General features: G+C 50.6%; 1 protein-coding gene across 6 annotated transcripts in view; it reads left to right on the plus strand.

The window, feature by feature from the left end:
- The first annotated feature begins 13,115 nt into the window (after nt 1–13,115).
- NRP2 (neuropilin 2) overlaps nt 13,116–23,640 on the plus strand; it is a 90,055-nt gene continuing 79,530 nt past the window's right edge. For all 6 annotated transcript variants that reach the window (XM_074829340.1, XM_074829342.1, XM_074829341.1 and 3 more), the window contains exon 1: nt 13,116–13,478. In XM_074829340.1, the coding sequence (XP_074685441.1) occupies nt 13,406–13,478 (73 nt within the window). In that variant the 5' untranslated portion in view covers nt 13,116–13,405. The remainder of the gene's footprint in view (nt 13,479–23,640) is intronic.

Raw genomic sequence — 23,640 nt, forward strand, 5'->3', positions numbered from 1 at the left:
GCAAGAGACGACTTGGCACTCAGAGATTGGAGCTCTCCAAGATCTTTACAAACACAACATAATTAACCCTTTCAAGAGAGAGAAACCCTTCTTGTCTTCTGCGTGGAGGGGAGCACTGACTGCATACAGAAATCACTGGCACTCCAAAAAGCAGGGTAAGGGGGGGACAGGAAAAAGGCAGATGTTATTTCAAATAGAGGTCTCTATGCAGAGTTCTATTGTATGGGTGCAGTATACAGATCAATGTGTGGACAAGCCCTGCATTTTGATCCCAGGTTACATCTAATAGTTTATTTAATACAGAAAAAGAAAAAAATCTGCTTCTCCCTTTGATGCATGTATGCTCTGTGAGGGTTTCCATGTGGATGCAGCCCGGAATAGGCTGGGGCAGTGGAATTTTGTGCTGTGTACGCTTCATAGCCTCTCTCACTCTCCAAGCTCTCTCCAAGCTGTCTGAGCGGCCAACGCCACAACAAAAGGTTTGCCACCGTCTGTTCCTCATCTCACACCCTCAGTAAATCATCCCAATATCATCTGGTGCAGAGCTCCTAGGAATGTGGACAACCTTGACAGAAAGTGTGGGTAATGGACTGGGAAATCCAGCGGAAGAGTTTTGGGGAACATGAGACCGTAAGATAAGACTCTTCCCTGATCTGCCTCGAGACCTTAGGTCTCTGTTAAGAGTGCAGCTAGAAAGCAGCTCTTTAAATGGACACTACTTCAGAGATATTGACTTACCAGTGGCCTAGGTACAATTCCCCATGAAACTTCAACCTGGGATATGCGTGTCGCTAAGAGACAAACAATACCATCTGCAGCCTGCCCCTTTGAGATGTCTCTGTTTATAGAAAAGAAGGGGGTGGCGAGTGACTGTTAAAATGTATTACTTCCTGACGTCATCTTTGAGGAGTCATATATTTTAGTGGGACTAGTCAGTCAAAACTGTTTAATGGCACAACGGTCAGTGCTCCTTAGCTTCTTCGTCGCAGTGGCTGCAGCAGAGGGACAGGGATGCTGAAAATAACATTTCTGTCCCAAAATATCTTGACTTATTCAAGGGTGTATGTGTAGAGGGAGCACTAATATTTCACATAGCTGGTGCCCTGCGACCTGTGCACCCCTGGGAAAGCAGAGCTCTCTGGAGACCTGCAGGGAGAGTAGATGAGTGAAACCATGAGCTCAAGGAACAGGGAAGATTTTGCAGAGCAGAAAGAAATGTTTGTGTCGCCTTCCCATAACTACAGGCTCTGAGGCGATTACCAAAAGAATCAATAGGTTCAGCTTAAGCTAATGAAAAAAACAGGGAAGAAAGATACCCTCCCCAACCTGCACCCACATTCTCATTTACCTTGGGCAAAAAGCAAAATAAAACATGACTAGATATGAATTCCCCACCAGAAGCAGTATCTTATACCCACTCGCAGAGGGTAAGTGACTTCATGTGGTATACAGCAGTGGGAATTCAGACATGTAATGTAATAACAAGAAAGGATTTTTATATTTGTCTCAGGAACCCTGCTAGCTCAGACATTATAAAAAAGAATCCTAAACCTTTATGTCCATCTACGTCTTAAAAAGAGTGAAATATATCCCCAGTTTGAGCCTAGTTCTTTATTTTGAAAAATTGCTGCAGGAAACATGGGCAAACAGCACCTCACATTTGAACTGTACATTACCATCCCTCAGCTCTTTACTAGTGTAATTAAATGCCACAGAGCAACTGCTTAAACAACTTCTTTGCTTAGCAAACTTTTCACTAGTCATTTGCATGGGATGTGGCAGTACCAGGTCCAAGCCTGGATCGTGGCTTTGAAGCAAAACCACAAGGCGAGTAATAAGGAAAAGTCTTCTAGTGCTGCCTCTGGGGGTGAAACAGCAACACAACACAGCAGACCAGGACAGGACATGAAAAATACAGTATGCGCTTAGGGCTGACAGCCATAATGTAATGTGACCCCAGTCACGTTGGTATTTGATTAGCAAACGCAAAGGGATCAGGAAACAGCCCTGCTCTTAGGAGAAAAAAATCTTTCATATCCCCTGTAGTCAAGCCCTCTGCTTTGTTTTATCTGGGAGATGGTATCTGAACGCTTTAGCAGAACAGGCTGTTCTACCAGAACATGTTAGTCCCTGTATGTCCCTGTGCACGGGACTTTTCCCCCGGGTGCTGGCTGAAGGAGAAGTGGCTTGCTGCAGTCCCAGAGGAGGTCTGTGGCAGACTCTGTGGTGGTTTGTGAGTCTCCCATGTGCCTGCTGTACGCAGGGCTGTGGCCATCACACTGCAGATAGGGAGAGCTTGTGAGTTTGTATGCGATACTTTTAAGTTTGGTTATTGGGAGCTGGTCAGGGGTTTGAGGGGCAGACCAACTTTATATGATGCAGTGGGGTCACAGGCTTGAGCCACTGGTGTTAAGCTCTGTCTGTCTCTGTGGGATCTCAAAGAGGGACAGCCAGCAAGTCCTCTTCTCTTCCACCTCCTCCTCCTGAGGTTGCAGGTGGCTGAGTTCATCCTGCACACAAGCCCAGGCAGCTGCCAGCCTCTCCAGAGAGGAGCTGAGCATAGCCAACCATCATGAAAGAACTTTTTTAGGGGGCGAAATTAGAGGCTCCAGCTTTCCTCTTCCCCCTCCTCATCCCACCCCCCACTGTACTGCACGTCTGTGATACTTTATTTCAGTCAGCTCAGTTTTGCTGCTGAAATCTGCCTCCCTCCTTCTGTCCCAACATTTCATTTCCCTTGGAGTGAGGTAAATAAGTAAATAACGTTAGTCAAAACTGTGGGTGGACCAAAGCCTGCAGTGCCAGGAAGCAACTGGTGTGTCTGATTTTCCAGTGAAAGTCCAGGTGCAATCTCGGCAGCACGGCTACTGTCTGCCTTTCAAGCAGATGTCTTCATCTAAAGCTCCCACTGCTACCCCACTCCCTTTGTGTATCAGCGCAGGGAGGATGGGAGTGGGAGACAATATAAATTAATATCCATTGGAATGACAGCAGCTGGTGCCTTGCATAGCTGTGAACACGTGTCTTGAAGTAGAGTGATTAGTTGTAAAACTGTAGAGCTGAATGTTTATGCTTGATCAATTACAGGAAAACAATGGATGGGGTTTTTTGCAAGTGGGAGGAGTGAGGGGAGGGAGGCTTCAGCCATGAGATGATTTTCTTCTTTTTTTTGGTAATGATAGCTGCAGAGAATGTGGTCCCTAGTTACTGAAGGGACTGGCAAACTGGCTTCTGGGAAACCCACTGGTTGCTGCCTCCCAGCAGCACTCTCAGAAAACAAGATCTGGGGGGGGGGTTAGACTGCAAATTTCTTAACATTTAAGAGGGATGGACTCAGCTGCTCAAAGCAAGGAAATGTGGGAATGAATTAGTCAAAGTTTTCTAGTGCATGAGTGTGCATGGATTATTCGTAGAGGCCTTCAGCTGTAAGAAGTCATTTTGGTTTGTTTCATTACCTAGAACCTCTCCTACCCTCCCAGTTAAGCAGAAGCGGTTCTGTCAGAGGAGCATCCCATTAGTGGCTGCAGCGTGGCACAAGAGTGTGCCTACAGCTTCAGTTTCTATTCCTGAGCAGCTCTAATAGCAAACACAGCCTGTGTCCCTCCCCACATCCGCCAAAAAAAGGAGAAATTGAGTTACATTTTGCAATAATTCTAATGGAAATGCTAATGGGATGAACAGCAATACGAAGCCAGTGAATGACCCAGCAATTTCATCTGTGCTGGCAACGGATGACCATCTAAACCATGTTCGGGTAATTCTTCCTCTCATTAGCAGCACAATAACTCATACGCACAAATCCATAGGCATTTGCTATAATTTTTTAACATGGCTGGAAATAGAAGTAAGCACATGCAGTAAGCGAGCGTTACAGCATGTGTTGGCTGTAAATCTGTCTGGAAGTGGCCTGATCCTGTTCCTGGTTAAATCAGTGGGAATTTTGCCATTGACTTCAATGGAAGCAGGATGGGATTTTTTGGACTTATTTTAAAGTGGGACTTTGTTTCTTTGGAACAAAGCCTTCAGATTCACAGCTATATTTTAGTACTTGGCTTGAACTCCCATCAATTCACCTTTCATATGTTTAACAGATGGGGCTCCTTTGCTGCTCACCTTCTGTTTGGCGTCAGCACTCTAACTGGTCTCTTCTGGGTGACGGCCACCCAGGGCCTGGCGTGCATGGGACCCGTGACTGTGCTGTGGGACTGAGCTGAGAGAACGGGGGAGCTCACATTGCCTTCCCTGGGCACCTTCAGTCCGAACATGTTAGAGCACTTTGAAGAGAAAGCCACAGACTCCATATTTTTCAGCAGGTGAAAGGCCAAAATGTTTCTTAGAGGACAGAGGAGAGAGGTGAGTGGTGGTGAGGAGCACGGGGACTTCTGCTCTGCCCAGAATGGGTCTAGCAACTCTGTGCTGTGTCATGTAAAATGGAGGTAATTGCAATCACTATGGCTTTCCTAAACTACCTGTAGCCCTTTGGGATAGCACTGTGTTGCAAGTATTAGGGTATAGATGTATAATTTTAGCTTAAGTTTGTAAGGAAAAGAAGAGGCTTATATATATGGTATATGACCATGTGTTTCTCTGCTGCTGCCACAGTAACTTTTGAACCATTGGGCAATTTCATCAGAAATACAAATCTCCTGCAAGGTTTGTAAAAACAGCTGGGGAGATAGGACAGAGAGACCATGTTAGTGCCATCATGACAGGAAAAACCTGAGCTCAACCTTCATTATACACCCGTGGACCCAACCACATGCTAAGCACCTCTAGGAAAGCAGTGTTCATTTGTCCCATTGCTCACAGAGCTAATTGCTTCATTGATATTCATTTTTGGTGGCCACAGTATGACAAATCTAGCTTTTTTTTTTGCTTCAAAGAATACGCTCTCATGCTGCTCCTTTCTAGCATTGTCCCTGCTCCCACCTGGCTTTCTTGCTGAGCACTTTTGGCTCCCCCTTCCCAGCTCTGCCTCTGCCCTGCTCCCCCCAAAGAGCCCCGGGCTCCTCTGCCAATTGTCTTCTCACTTTCCAGGGAGACATTTCTTCTCCCTCGAACTCTGCTAGCAGTGTGTCATCTAAGCACCTTCTCTCATTACTCACCCAGGGCAGCCCCTCTCAGCTGTTGATGCTTTACAGCTCATCCCTCCACCCCCCAATCCAAAATTTCCACCACAACAAAAACTCAGGAATGAGGCAATTAATATGTATTATTTCAATAGGAAGCTTAAAAACAAAAAGCTTTTGCAACAACTTCCCAGTCAGAACCACGGAGACTATTGTAAGGCAGAAAAACCTAAGAAGCGGCAGCTGTAAAATATATTTAAAAGCCTTTATTCTTTCCTATCACAATGTGGCAAAAGAGACTAAATACAGCTTTCCATTTGTTTAACTAAAAGCTGCCATTCCTCAGTCTCTTTGATGATAATGATACCCACAGTTACAATCAAACTCCAGCACACACATGGAAAACTTTGAGCTCTGTACCAACTTTGCACAATGTATTATTAATAGCAAGATACGTGAACCCAAACGCTCTGAGGTGCTGAGAGCAAGGCAAAGCCTGACTGTGCTGGCCTCATGGTTGATGCTGATAAATGTAGCACACTGAGGAGGGAAAAGAAAAACCTGCAACTGAGAATTGTTTGTATTACGGTAGCCACCGGACCCACTGTGCTGCGCATGGGGAGAGACCGTTCGGGAGTTCAAAATTGAGCAGAAAAGTCAGATGAGGGGTGGGGGAGAAAAGGTATTAGCAGTCCCATTTTGCTAATGTGGAAATGAAATAAAGTATGGTAAAGGTCCAGTACTGCCCACAGGCTTATACTGGGTCAGGTCCTGGGTCACTTGTGTGGCTCAGCAAGGCCAAAAGATCCTACTGATTCCCCTAATTTGCAGCTGCATGGCCACAAAACTACCCCTCATTTCAGAGTGCTTGGTAGTCATTATTGTAGTGCATCTCTTTACTTCAGCAAATTCTCAGTGCTAAACCCTAAATCTGAACTTCTGAGAAGCACAGCCTGAATTTGCCGAGGCCACATAATCCTAATGTCCTGTGAAGGCAGCTGAGCACAAGAGTGAAAACACTGCCCTGCCGTACAAGCTGCTCAGAAAACGGGCAGCTTCCTGACTATTGTTCTGCAGGTCCCAGTTCCCTGGATGACCATCCAGGGTAGTTATTTGAGGTATGGGTGTTAGTGCCATCCTGTTGACTGTGAAGCAGCCTTAGCACCATTGATTTCCATGAGAAGTTATACTGAAAAATCAGTGGTGTCTGTGTGCAGGATCCTGGGGAGAGAGGGAAGACACATCTTGGGAAAAAGAGCTACTCTGCAATGATGAGGAAGCAGCTTCATCCCCAGAGGGAAAGGGTGATGACTGTGACTCAAAACGTTTGCAGAAAGGGAAAGGAAGCAGGGTAGAGCTCCTCTGAGATTATAGATTTCTTGTTAGGAAGCAGTGTAAGTGCGAGGTCTGACTCGAGATGCACACGCATGTCAAAGGGAGGATTATGAAGAGAATCTTCAGCCTGATACATCCAGCAGGGCTGTCTCCAGCAAGATCATAGCACCCCTGTGGAATTTTTAGGAAGGTAAGCATGTACATAAGTTCTGTGCCAAACATGCTTTGAAATGTTCTCAAAACACAGGAGTGTTTGGCTATGATGAAAATACAGTTTGGCCTCGCTTCCAGCTATCAGCTGGGATCCTCTAGATCTGTTCCCTTTCCTGTCCTCATCTGTCTTTTATTAGCAGAATATACATGGCTTTTTCTGTTATGAGATTGCTTTTTGGGGGTCACTGACACATGCTTGGTGACGTCAGGTGATAAGTAGTGGCTCCCTTAGGAATCACTGACTTTCTGGGACATCCTTGCCTAAGTGCTCCGTGTTGAAAACTCATCTCCAAACAACTGGGTATCCAGCAGCATCAGAAGAAAGTTCCTACCTCTGATATTGCACAGGCATAGTCAAATGGCAATCTCTCCCTCAACAGTTTACAACTTAACTAAATGCAAAAGTAATCCACAGGCTTGTCATCCATGCTGTATCTGGCTCTCGGTTTTTGTCTGCTTTGTCTCTTCAGATTGTAAACTGTTTGAGGCAAGAACTGTCTTTGACTCTGTGTTTGGACAGCAGAGGGGTCCCAGTCCTTGCAGAGCCAGGTACCGTCATACAAATAAGGCACAATAATTTATTTTAAAATGAACATCAAAGAAAATAAAAGATTAAAAGGGAAAGAAAACCTTTCATAGCTCAAGGCTTCCCCCCATGACAGTGCTCCAGAAGAATGTGTTGTCTGCTGGAGGGAGTGTCTAACCCCAGTTGCTGGGAGGGCTGTGCGACGTACCATCATGGGAGCCAACACCGGAATGCACCTGGGCACAGGGAGGGAGGGGAGAGGTCAAAAGCTGAAGCATGATAAGCAAAGGAGAAGACCCCTTAAAATACACACATGCATTTTCTTGCCAGGATCTATCAAGCCAAGAGCTAAAGCATGGCGATGGTATTTTGTTTATAAGGAAAAAGGAATTGCTTCTGGCCTAAGAATTTGTTTGCCAAGTTTCAGGCGAGAGGGGGGGTCTAAGAATTTGTGTATTTTAAAGGAGGTGTTTTAATAAGATTGCTGGCATGGCCCTTTATAACACCGAGCACACAGCCCTGTAAGTACTTACTACAGAGCATGACACTTACACTGTGGAAGCCAGCCCAGCGGAAGTCAATGGCAGCACTTACAGTTGAAGACGTCATGCTGGCTTTGCAGGGCTCAGCCACTTGGGTCACATCCAGGCGTCAGTGAAATTGATGGATGAACTCCCACCAGCTTCAGCAGACTTTAAATAAGGCCCTTGGTTTGTGACTCTAACTGGGTAGGAGTCCACAAACGTGCCCCTCTAATTCAGTCTGTGGAAAATCTTCTGTTGACCCTACCTGGAGTGTGGCCCAGCTGCAGCTTCCCCAGAGCGAAGCTGACCAGATGCTACTCTGTGGGCGGGGACCTGCAGAGACCACCGTCAGTGGGCCATTTTGGGTGCTTTTAGCAGATGAACACACAGAGCTTGGGCCACCTCACACTAGCAAGAGGTTATTTGATTTTTCAAGGGTCTTAACTGCACCCCACAGTTACAGTGGGGTAAGAAACTCAAGCACAATTCAAAGCGCTCAGTAGCAAAGCCAACAGAATTGCCAGGGTCTGCTGAAGGGACAGACAGCCTTTACAGCTCCATGGTCTCCTCTTTACAGGAGAGGAGAAGCTGTGGGGCATCAGCGCCTTCCTTGCAAGCTGGGGACCAGCACCAGTGGCTGCATGGAAAAGGATACCAAAGTGAAGCAGGAACCAAGCAGGTTATTCGTGGAGATGGCGCTAGGAGGGTTGGCTCCCCTCAGGCTTGGGGTTTTGCTGCAGTGGCATCTGCTGCCGTTAGCAAAGGGTCAGGCCCATTGGTGTGTTACAGTGGTTCAGAATCTGTCCTCTCCAGCCTGGGTCACTGTGTGACCCCCTCCCCTCCTCCATTTCCCCTTCCAGGTCCATTCACTGTGCCAAACAACAGCATGCAATCATCTTGTGGGGGTTATTTCTGCCTAATGTACCCACCCAGTGGGATTTCAGTGAACATTAAAGCTGTAGATGGAGCCTTTAATGAAGTTAACCTGCTGAAACCAGGAGAGCGTTTGGTTGAAGTACACCTGAAAGCCCTGGATTACACAGCAGCTGCTTCAAAAGAAACCCATTGCCTCCTTTCATACCGCTGCCGTATTGAGAAATAATACAGCACCTTTATATTCAGCCTAATTTAGTCAGCCTGCTGAAGTCTGAAAGCTTTTTTTTATTAACTCTGAAGATGCAGGGGCTTTCCTCCCCCCGGCCGGCAGCGCCGACCCCCCCGCACAGGCTGCTGCTCGGAGCAGGCCCCCAGCAGCACGCCTGCGCCCCTCCCGCGGCTGAGCACCTCCCGAGCTGCGAGGAATCGCTCTCCCTCTCTCTGCTAATCCAATGATGGATTTTAACTCCATTAGTTTGCTTCCTCTGTTTTCTGCTGTTTATTCATTTTCCCCCATCCCCTTGTTCTGTCTCTTTGTTTCTTTTGCCAGCTCCCCTCTCTGCTCTTGTCTCCTTTTTCCTCTGTTTTTTTTTCTCCCTTCTTTTCATTGCTCCTTTCCAGGCTGCCTCAGCACTCCCCTCGTTTCCCCTGCAGTGGTGTTGCTCCCCAGCTCTCCCTGCAGCCCTTGCCAGCTCCTAGCACCGCGGCAGGGCAGCGCTGGCCCAGGGCCCGCAGTGGCCACCTGAGCTTCAGGCCATGCTGCAGCCAGGCAGCGTGAACGCTGGAGCAGCCTCTGCACACCAGCAACACTCCTCCTGTAGGAAGTATCTGTGAGCAGGAGAGGCAGGGGGGATAAAGCAGCTCCCTGCTGCCCTGCAGTCGGGCTGGCAGCTGGAATAATGTAGGGGGGACATGTTAGGAGGAGGCGAGCAGTAACAGGGTGGGCAGGAGTGGGGTGGGTGGGCAAGCACTGACCTGCCACAGCCCCTGCCGAGCAGAAGGGGCAGCCTCTGGGCTCGCCCTGCAGCCGCTGCTTTCAACCACAGATTAGCAGCCATGGTACCCCCCATGAAAAATTAACTGGGCAGCTTGCTAATTAAGCCACCTCTACACTGGAAGTTTATGGACTTGGATGCAACGTGCCAAACTGCTTTCTCCAAGTCGGGGTATTGGCCTGCTTTTTGAATATGGACAAATTCCCAAGCAAATAGTCTGGCTGAAGACTGGGGCTAATGGGATGCTAAGGTAATTATTGGCTATTTGTGGCTATAAAATGAGATCTCGTAATCATGCACCTGATAGACTAATAAAAACATTTTATACGATGCACTTAGAGCTTTTTAGCTAAGGATCTCAGAGCACTGTCTGGAGGAGGAGAACTGCAGCAAGAAGTCTGCGCTCCTGTGAGGAGTCGGGGAGGCAACCAATGCCGTCTGCCCCCACGCCCCGCACTCCCGCTCCTTGGGTATCCTGCCAAAAATGTCTGAGTCCCTGCTCTCCTGCTGACTGACAATACTTATGGTTTTATCTAGGCTGAGTATCATTTTTCCCCACTCTCATTCCTAACCCTGTTTCAGTCCTGCCGTGTTGTTTTCTCTGGAAGGCTGTCAAGTTCTGCATTGGAAATAGTGTGTTTTGACATAAAACTGGGGAGAGACCCTGTTTGTCCAGCTACTCTGGAGCCCAGAGAAGGTTACAGGAATACATGACGCCTTGGTTTTAATTTTATTTTCTTTTAAATCGGGATTGAGAAAGGCTCTGAGGAAAAGCTGGGGGGTTTCCTCCTTTACAGACACCTCCTGATGGTCAGTCCATAATATGAGGAGGACTCATTTAGAAAGAGAAAGCTGTGATTGAAAATAAATGAGGCTGTATGATCAATGTTGAAAAGGAGCTGCAATCAGAGGGAAGAGAAGAGCAGAGCTGAAGAATGCCAGGGAAAACCCTAGTTACACGGGCCTTCGGGTCAACAGCAGGGAACTAGGCAGTGTTTGAGAAGGCGAAGGCTTTCTACTGGAGATGGGGGAAATTTCACTGCCTCACAGCTCTGACTAACGCTTGGGCTGCAAAATTCCTTCAACCAAATTTAATGCAGATGGTACGTTAAATATTACAGTACCATTAAATTACATACTGTCTCATTTTCAGTGAGGTTTTGTGGATGTTTCTGACATACAGATATGGAAAAATGCTGCAGTTCCCAATGGGTTTGGCGAGAGCTTACTCGTGGGTTTTAAATACCCACAGGAGGACTGAACAGAAAGCAGAGCCCTGAGCCCTTTGGCAGAAGCGGGACTTCCCTGGCACGGAGAGCTGATGAGGTCCAGCCTTGCTTGGGGCATGGAGCGATGCCCACGGCAGCAGCATCTGCCCCTGGAAACAGGCAGAGGTAAGTTCAAGGTGCATAGCATCACCGTGTGCTCAGTGCCCCCAAACCTGAGAGAGGATCTGAGTCTTAAATGCTCCCAAAAAGAAGTATTTTTGACTCTTTTGTACCTGAGCTGGACTAGCAGGGGTCACCAGCTCAGTTGTCATCCTGTCCTGAACACCTACAGTGGTAGAAACAGCAGTAGCTGCCTGGTATTACAGTTGTGCCTCTCCTCTCCCGATAGCGGCATGTTGTGGAGAGGAGACTTGAGATCTGATGCGAAACACGGGGCTGGATTTGTGGAGAGCTATTGAAAAGCAGCTGAGAGAAACCTCTGAGGAGCAGCAGGTAACTTCGTTTCCCATCACCGTTTTGTTTCCTAGGGTTATCCTCTCTTCACGCGCTAGCAGATCAGAGCTGGTATCAGTTCAAGGTCATGTTTGTACTATTCTATTGACCTTAACCAGGAGAAACTCTGACTGAATGTAATGGGAGGAAAATTGCCCCTGCACTGTATGGTGTGTGAGATGGGGCCGTCTCTGATTAGGGCTTGGTAACCTCTTCCTTTTCCATGCACATCTCAAGAGAGGAATGATTCATGCTGTGGGTTTCTATTACGCTCCGATATCTGTGTTATGGTTTGCGAGGGCTATTTATACACACAAAAAATCACACTTTGCTAGCTTGATAGTAGTCTAACTATAAGCATGTAGTAAATAATAGTTGCATAATTCCACATCAAAATACAATAAATAAGGCAGTAGACTGTTGCCACTGGCTTTGCACTGATTCCAACAGGTGTCGGAGCACATTTGAGCCACAGAAGATGCAAAATCAGGTATCAAAACACACAGAAGAAAGAGAGAAGCTACAGCCCTCAGGGTAATGGCTGAAATATCAGATCTATCTGTCAGGCCAAATCTGTTGCTGTCAATGAACTTCCCCTGGCCTCGGAGGAACTCAGTGCGTTCGTGTTGTGTGAATGTGCTCAAACTGGTTGGCATCGTGATTTCATTGACGTGAGCTGGTAATGCTACCCGTAACTGATAGACAGCAGAGTACAAAATAATTAGTCTCATCACCCTAAACGAATACCAGTGAAACGTTCGTACTTTCCCTCTCACCCACACAATGATGTATCTCATTTCTGCCACATGCCAGTATCTCCGCACTAATTACCAACTTGAAAAAACTGAGGTAACGTAGTTTTAATCCCTTTGTCTACAGTATATTTGGAAGTTGGAATCTATAATCTAGGGATGATCAACAACATACAGAATTTGTTTCTAAGCAGCTTTTTGGTGCGGGGTTTTAGGGCTTGTTTGACTTGTGCTCTCAAGCGGGCCGGAGGTGTGAGTTAGCCCCGGTTTCTCAGGTACCGGCGTTTAAGCCCGCTGCGGTCTGTGAATGTAAGCGGCAAGTAAACGCAAGGTCCCGGCGGCTCCGGGCCGGGCAGGGGCCGCTCCTTCTGAGGGGCAGAGGCGAACAAACTTTCTGAGCGCTCTCTCGCTGAACACGCCGCTCTCGGCTTGGGTTTTTAAAGAGCGTCTCGGGGGAAACCGGTTGGGAGCGCGGAAGGCAACCGCGGTGCAGTCCCGGAGGGTTCCGCGCTCCACCGCCGTGGCAGCCCTCACGCCGCCACACACACGGGTGTCAGACGCGAGGGAGCGTGTCCCGGCGCGGCGCGGCGGTCCCGGCCGAGGCACGGCGCTGCTGGGTCTCGGCCGGCGGCGGCAGCAGCCCGCGAGCAGGGACAATCCTTGTCCTGATGCTCCCCCATCCGACAATTTCTGGGTGTCTCCCCTCGCATGGCCCCGCTCTTCTGCAGCGATCGCACCCGGGGGGGTGCTGGTGCTGTGTGACTCCCGCCCGCGCGGCGAGTCCTCGGGGAAGGACCCGGCCGCACCCGCGGCAGGACACCGCGGGTCCGCCCCGCGCCCCGCGCTGCGCCCCGGCCGCGCCGCCGCGGGAGTCCTCCGCGCCCGGCCGCGGGTGGGGCGGGGCGGGGCGGTGCGCGGCCCGGCGGGGCGGGGCGGTGCGCGGGCGCGGGGCGGCGCGCGGGCGCGGGCGCCCCGAGGGGGCGGTGCGCGGGCGGGGGGGGGGGGGGGCGCGGGGGGCGGCGCCGGCGCGCGGCGCTGACAGCCACATGCCGCCCTGCCTGAAAAGGCTGCGAGGCGCCGGCGGGGAGGGAGAGGAGGCGCAGACGGCGCCCCAGCCCGCACCGCCGCCGCGCCCCGGGGGATGCCGAGGCGCCGGCCCCGCGGGCCGCCCTAGGGGAGAGGCGCTCCGCCGGCACCGCCCGCCCCGCAGCCCCGGCCTGGGGGAGGCCGCCGCCGCCGCCGCCCCCCGCTGAGCCCCGCCGGAACCGCTCACGAGTGGGGCGCCCACGCGGGGCGCGGCGCGCCCGGGGTAGGGAGGCGAAGCTCGGCCCCGCAGCCTCGGGTGTTCTGGGGTTTTTGTTTTGTTTTTGTTTTTTTTAAATTTCTTCTGAAGGATGGATACGTTTCTTCTCGCGTGGGGATTTCTAGGGCTGTGCTTGCCCGGCTCCGGAGGCACGGCGGAGACAGGTAAGGCGCCTCCCGGGGCGGGGGATGCCCCCAGCCGCGCGTGGGCGAGGGAGCCGTCCCCTCCCGCCCAACTTTGGGGTGCCCGGGCGCACGCACAGAGGCTTTTCCCGGCCTCGGGCATCGCGTGGGGAGTAAACGAGAGATCGGCGGCGCCTCGCAGCCCTCGCAGTACGGGTTTCGTGGGGGGGTGTCGTGCGGGGCGGGGATGGCGCAGCCCCCGCGGCAAGGCGCGCAGCGGGTGTAGCCGCGCAGCTCCCATCGCCCGGCGTGAAGGGGCGAGGGGACAGAGCCGCATTGGAAAGTTGCGTGCTGGTTTTTGGGGGAAGGGAGGGGAAGCGGTATGGACCGGCCGCATCCCGGACACCCTCATCCGGACGCCCGCGGCCCCGTGCCCGGTTGCAACCTCAGGAAACTTTAGGTGCGACATGAAAATCAGCTGGCAGGGAGCAGGCAGGCGGGAGCCGTGCAGGGCGGCGCGGGGAGCAGGCGAGGCTCAACGGCGGTGGTGGCCCCCGCCCGTCGGAGGCACCCACCGGGCAGCCCCCCGGGAAAGCCCGCCCGCGGTGTGTGCGGGGCTCTGCAAACGCAGGGGCGTCCCGGGACCTGGCGGCTCCGTGGCAGGTTTTGGGCCGCGAGGGTGTTTTCCTGGTTTTCTCTTAAGCGCTAGGCTGGGCTGTCAGGAGGCGCTGGGATGAAGCCCCGGTGCTTGCGTTGGCTTTGGCTCGGGGACAGGAGAGGGGCGAGGGCGGGCTGAGGCTGGGCCATGTGCTCCCCGGCCATGGGCTTTGGGTCTGGCTGACGGGGGCAGCAGGGTCCCCACCTGGAGCAGCCACCGGAGGAAAAAGATATGCCTCACCAGCCGTCCACCGCTCTCCCGGGGCTCCTCCTGCGGTCAGCAGCCCAGGAGCTGCCTGGCAGGACGGTGGTGCCAAGCCAGCAGCTGCTGAGCTGGAGGTTTCCCTTCCCGGTAGTCGGGGCCTCGGGACGTGCCTCGGGCGGCCCGCGGGGTCCTGAGCCGGCGGCTGGGCCGGGCGGCGTTAGACGGCGAGGCGCGGGTGCGGCGGCGGTGCCTGCCCTTCCCCTGCCCCGGGGCGGCGTGGCCGCCGGCTCCCCGGGAAAAGGGGAAGGGGAGACTCGGCTGCCTCAGAAAGTCCCTCTTTTTTGCACAGGCGTTCCCGGCAAACACGCTGCGTGTACATTCGGTTGCTGGGTGGCATCACCTCCTTCCTTATGGTTGTAACAGAAAAAAAAAAAAATCCCATCTTTTGTTCAAATGGGAAAACAAATGAATAGGCACTCGATGGGGTGAAGAGAAAGGGCAAAGTCCTGGGAGGCCCCCGCTAAGTGCAACAGTCTGTTCAGATGGTCCCTGTGGCAGAGGTAGTGTCTGCTCTCCTGGATGGGTATTGTGCGGAGGCAGATCGGGCTCTAACCTGAGGCTCGCTCCTGAGGATGCCCTGGCCAGCCTGGCTGCGATCCCTGCGGCTGCTGAGCCTGTGTCCGTGTGTGTACCCCCTTCTATCCTTGAGTGGGCTCGGGATCAGGACTTCTAGCTGGGAAGGGGTTTGTGAGCCAACCGTGTTTCTGAGGCCATCCAGTCACTGCAAGAAATGTTTATTTGAACGCGGGGTTTTCCCGGCTAAGCAGAGCATCACATGGGGATGGAGCCAGCAAGGAAGTTGTTTCCCTGCGGCTGACACCAGCGGCTGTTTGCTGAGACGTTGTTGTGGTGCTGCAAACCCGGTCAAATGACTTTATTGCTAGCCCAGTGAGCAAAGGTATGGGGTAACAGGACATGAACCTCGATCAGGCTATGCTCAGCTCCAGTAAATTAGCCAGCCTAGTAAGAAAAACACGCCAGAGGTAGATGGATTTATGTTTCAGTCTGGTGTATCTGAAAGCCTTACCCCATTATGAAAGTCCCTCTTAAGATTCCCTAAGGGAGGTTAGTAGAGAGGGGAGATGTTTTTAATAGACAATAATATGATAATCCACATGGAAAAAAACCCTCGTGCAATATTTCTACAGTAAGAGATAAACAGTGCAGCTGCCAATTTGTATGTAGCCAAGCAAACCCTGAGATAACCGTGGAGGGGAGTGGGTGGGAGACCCTGGAAGATAAATCTGAAGGCTGGACGGCTGTGTGTTTTTCATCTTCCCGTAAAAAGCAATCGAGTAAGAAAGTAACAGATTTGAGTGACCCAAGTACTGAGCTGTTCAGATGATGTTTATGCAGCTCAGAGCAAAGCTCACTCTTGAAGCCTTCCAAATAGTTTCCTTAAAAGCTAGTATTTTTAGTCATGACTTGGGAGATGTAGCAAGGTGGGGAGGGGGACTGAAACAAATTGCTGCCAAGCAGGCACACGGCTGCACACACACACACACCACACCACCCCCCCCCCGGCCCCCTGCAAGCCTTGACTGTAATGCTTTTTGCCGGTGGTGCTGTTAACTCGGCTCTTACTGGGAACAAAAGCTTTTTTAGCCTAGGAATCAGACAGTTGTCAGGAGCATCACTGAAAACGACTGATACAAGCTCAGTGGGGGGCTCTGACCCAGGTTAGGATGCTGCATTTTGTTTTCCTAACTTTCCTGCCGCAGAAAAATCATGGTGTGTGGTGTCTGGAGTGACAGGCAGGGATACTGGTCCCAGGGGGCTCTGTGGAGGCGCTTCCCATCTCCCTGCCCTGCTCCTTCTCCCCTCCCAGCCCTCTTCCCAGTATTTACTCTGAGTTTGGTACCTCGTGCGTGGCTTAGAAGGTTAAAATGAGAAAGCAACCCACTTTGCTGAGCCGGAGAAGGCAGCGCTCCCTGTCCCAGCAGCGTGCCACTCCACGCAGGCGGGTGTGTTGACATCCTAGCAGAAACCTCCAGTGCCGCTGGGCTCCAGGACATGGTGGCCTTGTATCTCAGATAGCCTGAGAGGAGAAAGCATCCTTCATGGGGTTTAGGAAGCTGTCAGGTTCAGATAAGGCTGGGATCCTATCCTGTGGGACCCCCAGTTGTATTAATAAGGAAAAATTAATTTTTAAGCACTGGGATTGCTGCCAAATTATATGACCTCTGACAGACCAGCTGTGCTAGGAAAATAAATTGTCTATATCTGAGACCCGTGATCCTATCTGAAATCGAAATAGAAAAAGTCGGCATTTAGCCACGATGGTGGGGGCAGATTGCAGCAGCCTGAGAGCGAACTGGAAGCCGCTAAACTTGCTCTCCATTGTGCGGTGAAGTCACCGCCACCGCGTCCTCATGGGGTCTCGGGAATACAGTCGTCTAATTCGGGAAGTGTGGAGAGCTGATGTGCCTGCGCACACCCAAGCTGGGGCTGACGGTGTCGGCACGGAGCTGCGGGCAGAAGCGGGGTGTGAACGTTTCCATCTCTACCCTCACTCTCTAACAGCCCTTTGACACATTTCTAATTATAATACACACACAGACAAAGAGGTAGCTGGGCTATTTTCGAAATCCCTGTCTACACCCTGGTGGAAACCGCAATACTAGCAACAACATAAATCAGGGCTGTTGCTAGCAGTGTTGCACACGGCTTAGCGCTACAGTAGCATGGTTTTAATCATACTGAGAATCAAAGGGTCAGCCTTCTCCCTGCCTGAGCCAAATCGCAATCTCAGAAGGCCAGATCCTGAGACAGGCTTGATGCCTGTGCAGTGAAAAGACACAAGCGCAGACACGGAGGAGAGGTTTGTCAGCACGAGGTCGGCAGGCACAGGGCCAAACACTCGAAATCACAACTCAGATCTGTAACCCTTTCTATGTGCAAGCGGTGCCCATGGATCACAAGGCGGGGACAGCTAGGGTAACACTTCGGGGCTGGGGCCCCAACGGCAGCCTTGGTGAGGCAACCTCTTCCCAACACATTTGGGAAAGGGGTACAAGCAGTGAGTTGGCATGCAGAATAGCCCGATGTATTACTTGTAGGGATGGATGGCTGCAGAGACTTTCTGTCTGAATGCTTCTCCCCCTCTCTTCATACTTGATGAATCAAAGAAAATGGGATCTAGAGATGAAGTCTGGGCTGCGGGTCTTTGAAACCTGCCCTAATTTCTCCCTCTGCATTTGAGACAAAGGCAAGACATCTGCCCGAGCTGTTTCTGGTGGGTCACCCCTAGCTGTGAAGTGCTGTCTGTGTGGGGCTTGAATGCCTGCCTTTCTCTACATCCCTCCTAAGAAGATGGTGAAGCCAAAAGGACACTCTCATTCTGCTTACGTTTTGTTGAAAGGCTTCTTTGGACCCTGGTTTTTAGGGGATGCCTGTGGGGAGAAGAGGGAGGAAAACCCCAATCCCTTGTGCATGTAGACACATATACACACTCTTACTATCTCCCTGGTTCCTCCTCTCTCTTCACAAGCACACAGATCTCTACCTTGTCTCTTATATACAGAACCCCTCTGGTCCCCCCCACCTTGCTGCCTGACACACACACAATCCTGCATCTTTCCCTTGCACACCCAAAGCCCCTCGGCTTGCTCCTGCTTTCCTCTCTGTCTGTTCAACCACTGAATATGTGCTCAGCAGGAAACAATGTGTTTAAGACACTCGCCAGAATGTGTAATAACTTCGGCGCTAGTAGTGAGGCTCAGCAGTAGCTGGCTTTGAGCAAGCCGTCGTAAAGGCTGAAGCTGCTACTCCTCGGCTGTGTGCAAGGAGGAAGCTGCAGCAGGGCTTCTGCCCAGGTGGCTCGGGAGGTGCTGCTTCCCGTCCCGTCCCATCCATGGGTCTGCCTGCTGCCAGGGCGCTGGGTTTTGCTCCGCAGCTCCAACAGGGCCCCTGGGAGGGAGGGCTGAACCAAGGGTGTTGTGCGATTCGGAGAGGCTCTGCCAGTCGCTTTGGAAAGAGGCAGGAATAAACTGCCATTGCCCGGTGGGGAAAGACGGGATTCAGTTTCAGAATGGACCCTGACAGATGGGCTCAGAAGGTGTGAGGAAGCTGGGAGGGTGCAGGGGGGAGATGAAGGACCAGATAGGCTTTTTTGTCTTCCTGGAATTGTCATAACAATACTAATTAGTATTTCAGAGGCATTGAACACCTTTCATCAAGCCTGAAGCTCTTTAGAGAGGAATCCTAGGTGAATCTTCTCTTTCTTCAATGTGTGGAATTAGCAGTGTCTCTTGCTTTTCCTCCATGGCCCTCAAACCACCCTGTTACTGATAACATTCACAGGGGTGGCTCAGCAAATTGTTTCATCCTCATATTATTTCTTAGTGTAGCCTATAGGTAGGGTGGCAAGCTGCCATGCAGGAGGCCTCCGCTTTATTTCTGCCTCTGCTCTGAGCCTTCAATCTTCCCTGACTCTCCATTTCCCTGCCTGCGGTACCAGGGAGATTTCCTCAGAAACTGCCCATTCTGCAGCCTGAAGGTCTCCTGAAGCTGCCACCTATTCCTGGGAGATGGCAGTGTGTTTCCATGAGACTTCAAACCCTTGGGAGCCTAACACAGAGGCAGGATAAACAGGCATGATTCCTGCAAGTTCAATATGCAATTATCACCCTCCCGTGCACGTGCATGCACCCCCTCACCCACTCTCTCGAATGATTACCAGAGTAGCCATGACTTGTAATTTCAGACCCACCGATTACATTTGCAGCAAGCTGGAAGAATTGTGTGCACGTGTATCTATATAAAGGCTAACGCTGGTAAGCTGGTTGCCCAGTTGGAATTGCATTTGCCTGTGATATGACAAATAACAAAGCAGAGGTGGCACCATGTAAAACCAGGACATAAAAACTCATCAAAGACAGTTTGGGGTTTGGGGTGAGGTGGGACATCCACCAAAACTACAAAGTGGCAACATTTAAAGGTCAAGGTTGCCACTGACTCAAAGTGATGCCAGCCCCTGGAAGGCAGCTATCCAGAACCACAAGGGTGGAAATCAGCTGAACTCCAGTGATTTCAAAGCAAATTAGCTGGATTTGCATGAAGGATTTGGCCCTCTCATTTTCCACAGTGAAGTTTGAGTAGGTCTCTATTTCAGGCTTCCACTTAATTCTTCTGTGGATTAACATGGCAAAGAAAGTGCAGGTATCAGAAATCTCCAAATCTCCGTCACCCTCTTCCTCCCTCCAACACTCCCTTCTTATTTAAAAATAATTTTAAATGATCTGTTTTTGCAAAGGCTCACAGCTAAAATGTTCCATTTGCTGAGCTTTCCGGCGTTCCCCTCTCACTGCTGTCCAGCGCTATAAAGTGAATATATTGCATCCCTCCCCAGTTGCCTTAGGAAGTGGTCAAACGGCTGCATTCCTCAACTGATGGATTGGCGCGTTCCTTTCTTGCCTGAGCCCAGACAGTGTTTTTATGAGCCTGTCTCGTGACAGGCTTGAGACACTTTGAATCAAACAATATCCTAGTTCAGATCACAAAAGTAGTCTTTAAGTTCTGCTTTGCTGTGACTCTACTTCTAATTGAAATTTTAGTTAAACTGGTAAAGGCACTCAATGAAATGTTCAGGGGACTTTCCCTGGTTGTGTGAAATCCCAAGACGTGGATGTGGGTGCTGCTCTGGGATAAAATGTGCGTGTAAGTGCTTTGTGTTGTTTGGGTGTGTTTGTCCATTAATTTGTTCAGGAAGCCTTTGAAGCTTTATCTCACAATCCAAAGCAAACACATTTCTGCTAAAATGATCTATGCTACTGGGGATAAAGTACCTAATCTTATTAGCTTCCTCCGCACTATGTCTCTCTCCTTGGCCAATGGCTAAGCTGTATCATTTAAATCCAAGAGTTTGCATTTGTGTTCCTGCCTGATGAGAAAGTTGTGCCGTACGGTTTGGGGTGAGAGCCCCTGCTAAGTTAGTCATGCCAGACTCTCCCTCAGTGCCAGAGCCCGGGGAATGAGGTAGGATGAACATTAATGGTAACGAATCCTCAGCAGAACAGATCTGTTTGTCCCCTCCGTACCAGGGTTTGGCAAAGTGCTTGTACACACATGGACCTTGAAAAACTTTGCTTCTTGAAGAGCTGTTTGACTCTAACAGGACTGAAACACAGGGTTTGCTGCACAAGGGCTCATGCCAAGTTCAGCAGCTCTGAGAGCAGTAGGTTGTGTGTGCGAGGACCCGTATTTTGCTGTGCTGTCAGAGGATGGGCAGGGCGAATCTCCTCTACGCCGAGTTGAATCTCGGGATGTAGAAATCTTCTGCAGTGGTTGGATGAAAGTGTGAAGCTGGGCTGTGAGGCTGTGAGAAATAAGTGACGGGGCTAGGCAGTGTATCCCTCTGCTGTGGAACTCCTGGGATCTCTCTCCCTTGCTCCTTTGCTGCCCTTGAAGGCTGCTCTTTCTGACCAGCACAGACAGAGATGATGCTGCTTGCTTCTAAGGCAACAACAACGCCTTAAATGTTGTGCACAGCCCTGAATTACATCCCCAAAGTAAACTGAACCCAGTAGATCAAAACACGTGATAGTTTTCTGCTGAACGCTACAAGCTCTGAGAGGCTGTAGTATGTGTGTTTGTTGTGAAACGGGCCTCTCTGGTGATGATTATTTTTGTTACAGGCAGAGTTGGCTTTAGTTTCTATGTTGAAGGTCCAACAATAACAGTGAGCTCTGCTCTCCTGGGGTGAGGGAAATCCAGAGGGGTTTAATCGGCAGGAAATTCAAGTAGGAGAACACTCTGCTCCCGGCCTAAGGTTTCGGTGTGCACTGATGGGCTGCAGAGTTGAAAAACCCCAAGTGTGGGTGGAGGTTCCTGAGGCCTGACTGTTATTTTTGGGTCCCCTGAGTGATGATTGCTTGTTGCAGCCTGGGGGAGGCAGGGGGAAACTTCACCAGCCTGGATGTCTCCAGCAGGTCAGGGCAGGGAAAGAGCGGTCTGCCCCTCACAAAGGGTGAGGAGCTTAGCTGCTGATACCCGTCTCCGTGGGAAACTTTGGAGTTGCCCGCTGTATGTTGCAGTGTTTGCAGGAGTCTGCCCTTGTGAGCTTCTCCGGGTCTTCCTTTCCCATCCCTATGGCTTGGTGGTTGTCCTCTAGTGTAGTTCTGCTGTTGGAGTGGTCTTGCAAGGAGAGGGTTGCTGCGATAATGTAAGTCATGTGGTGGGCCTTAATGAAGAAGGGGATCTAGGGATTTTCCATCCTGAACACAGCCTGCTCCGACACTGCCGGGGACTGCTGACCTCCATAGCCTCCACTGAGCAGCCCGGCTGCTCTCCCATGGCCTCACCATCGGCACCACGCACCATGGCCCTTCCACCATGTGGGCAGGTGCCCCAACAGTTTGCTTTCAATGCCTGCATTTCACTTACTGAGCAATGGGATGTCCCATGCACCTGGCAGACTTGGCTTATACTTCCAAATTTAAATTTAATTGTATTAAGTGAATTCAGGGGTGGCAAAAGCTGCCAGAGCCCATTAGCTGTGGAGTACGTCTTGCTTTCAAAGCATACAGCCTGGGCAATAGCCATGCTACTCACCTTTTTTCTATTTTTTTTATTTTTGTGTGGATTCAATGCATCAGTTTGGAAGGACACATTTATGTAGAAGCTTGACCCTCTACTGTGTACAAAACAGAGTTGATTTTATACAGAAAGCCAGAGGCTGGCATGTCTGCCTGTCAGTGGGCACAGTGATAGATTTTTTTTGTTGTCGTTGCAGGTGTTTATCTTCTAGATACCAGTGAATCAAAAGAGAAAAAGCCCAACAGAACAATTACAAAGATGGTATTTTGCCTCTTCAGATAACTCTAAGAAGCCCTGGTTTTCCTATTGCCCACCACGTGGCCTGGTGTTGTGCGTGGACAAGGCAGCACTGTACTGAAGTAGCCCCCTTCATTTCTCTGGGTCTTCTTGGGGAGGCATGAATGAGAAGGGCAAAATCTGTTCCTCTGAGACACATGGGTAAGCTTTCCTGCAGATGGAAAGCTTTCCCTGCTGCAGAAAGATGGTGAAATTTTCCTGGTGCTCCTCTCCACTCAGTGGTTTCGCCTGCTTGCCCCATTTTACTGCAGAGACCACAGTCGCAGAGAGCTGGGCTCCAGCCCCTCACTCTGGCTGTCCCCACTGGCACCAGAAGTTTAACTTGGGCACCAAGCTGACCTGAAATTAGAATCAAGCCCAGGGATTTCCTTAGCTTGGTCCTGCTGACCTTCAGCGGCCTTGCAGGGCAAGGGAGAAGTTTTAAGATGAGGGTAAACCTGGGTTTCTGCTCCTGAGCTCATTTGTCAGAGAAGAGCTGGTGCAAGCTGGAGCCTGACACCCCTGTTCACATTGCGGTTCCCCTCCAACTGGTCGAGTTGCAATGGCTCACAGAGTATTCATAGTATCCAGCGTGAGTAAGGGGCTAGCAACTTCTGAGTGGTGGGTGATGTTGGTGGTATCAGCCTAGCGGGTAGCATGTGTGTGAAAGCTGGAGAGACGGGGACGGGATGATGAGGTGTGGAAGGATTGACTGTATTTTCATTGCTTCGAGACTTTGCCCTTTCCAAGAAAAATAATCTGCAGCTTGAATATTTCTCTTTGCTGGAGGGGGTGGACATGTGTGCAAACGAGGTGTGGATTTTTATGAGAAGGTGTGAAAGTGCGTACATGAGTGAAGTGTGAATTACACGTCTATTTGTACATTGATGTCAACAAGTCCATGAATTTCTTCCTTCCACGTGAATGTCTCTTTCTCTTTCTCTCCCCCCAAACCCACATAGACACGTGTGTGGGCAAATATGTCTTGCTGAGAGAAGAGATTTGTGCAAGAACGTAGGTTTGTAAATGTTTGTGTGTTGAGCAAGCTCTTCTGTGGAACGAAACCAGATGTTTTTTGGTATTCTCAGCTCTTCCGTGGCAGTGTTGCGATTTTTCCCCTTGTATTTTTCAGGATACTTACAGGATTATTTTAAGAAAAAAGGCAAGGCTGCAGAGCTGCCTTTGGGTGTGTGAGAAGAAAGTTATTTTGAAGAATGAATGTGTTAGAGGGCATGAAAAACATGGGGGAAACCGAGACAGTGCTTTTTAATGGTGAAAGAAGCCACGCTCCCCCACGAAGGGCCCTCCTGTTGCCCTTGTTCCCACTCAGGCAGCGTGCAGGCAGTGTGCAGGCAGCAGGTTGTTTATTCAAAGTGCTTCTTTCCAGGAAGCATTACTGCTGAGGGGTCCTGCCTCAGTCCTGCTGCTTGCATTGGTTCCAGCAAGAGGGCAGTTTGAAGGCAGGCTGGG

This window comes from Strix aluco, chromosome 6 (assembly GCF_031877795.1).
Source record: "Strix aluco isolate bStrAlu1 chromosome 6, bStrAlu1.hap1, whole genome shotgun sequence".
Classification (NCBI taxonomy): domain Eukaryota; kingdom Metazoa; phylum Chordata; class Aves; order Strigiformes; family Strigidae; genus Strix; species Strix aluco.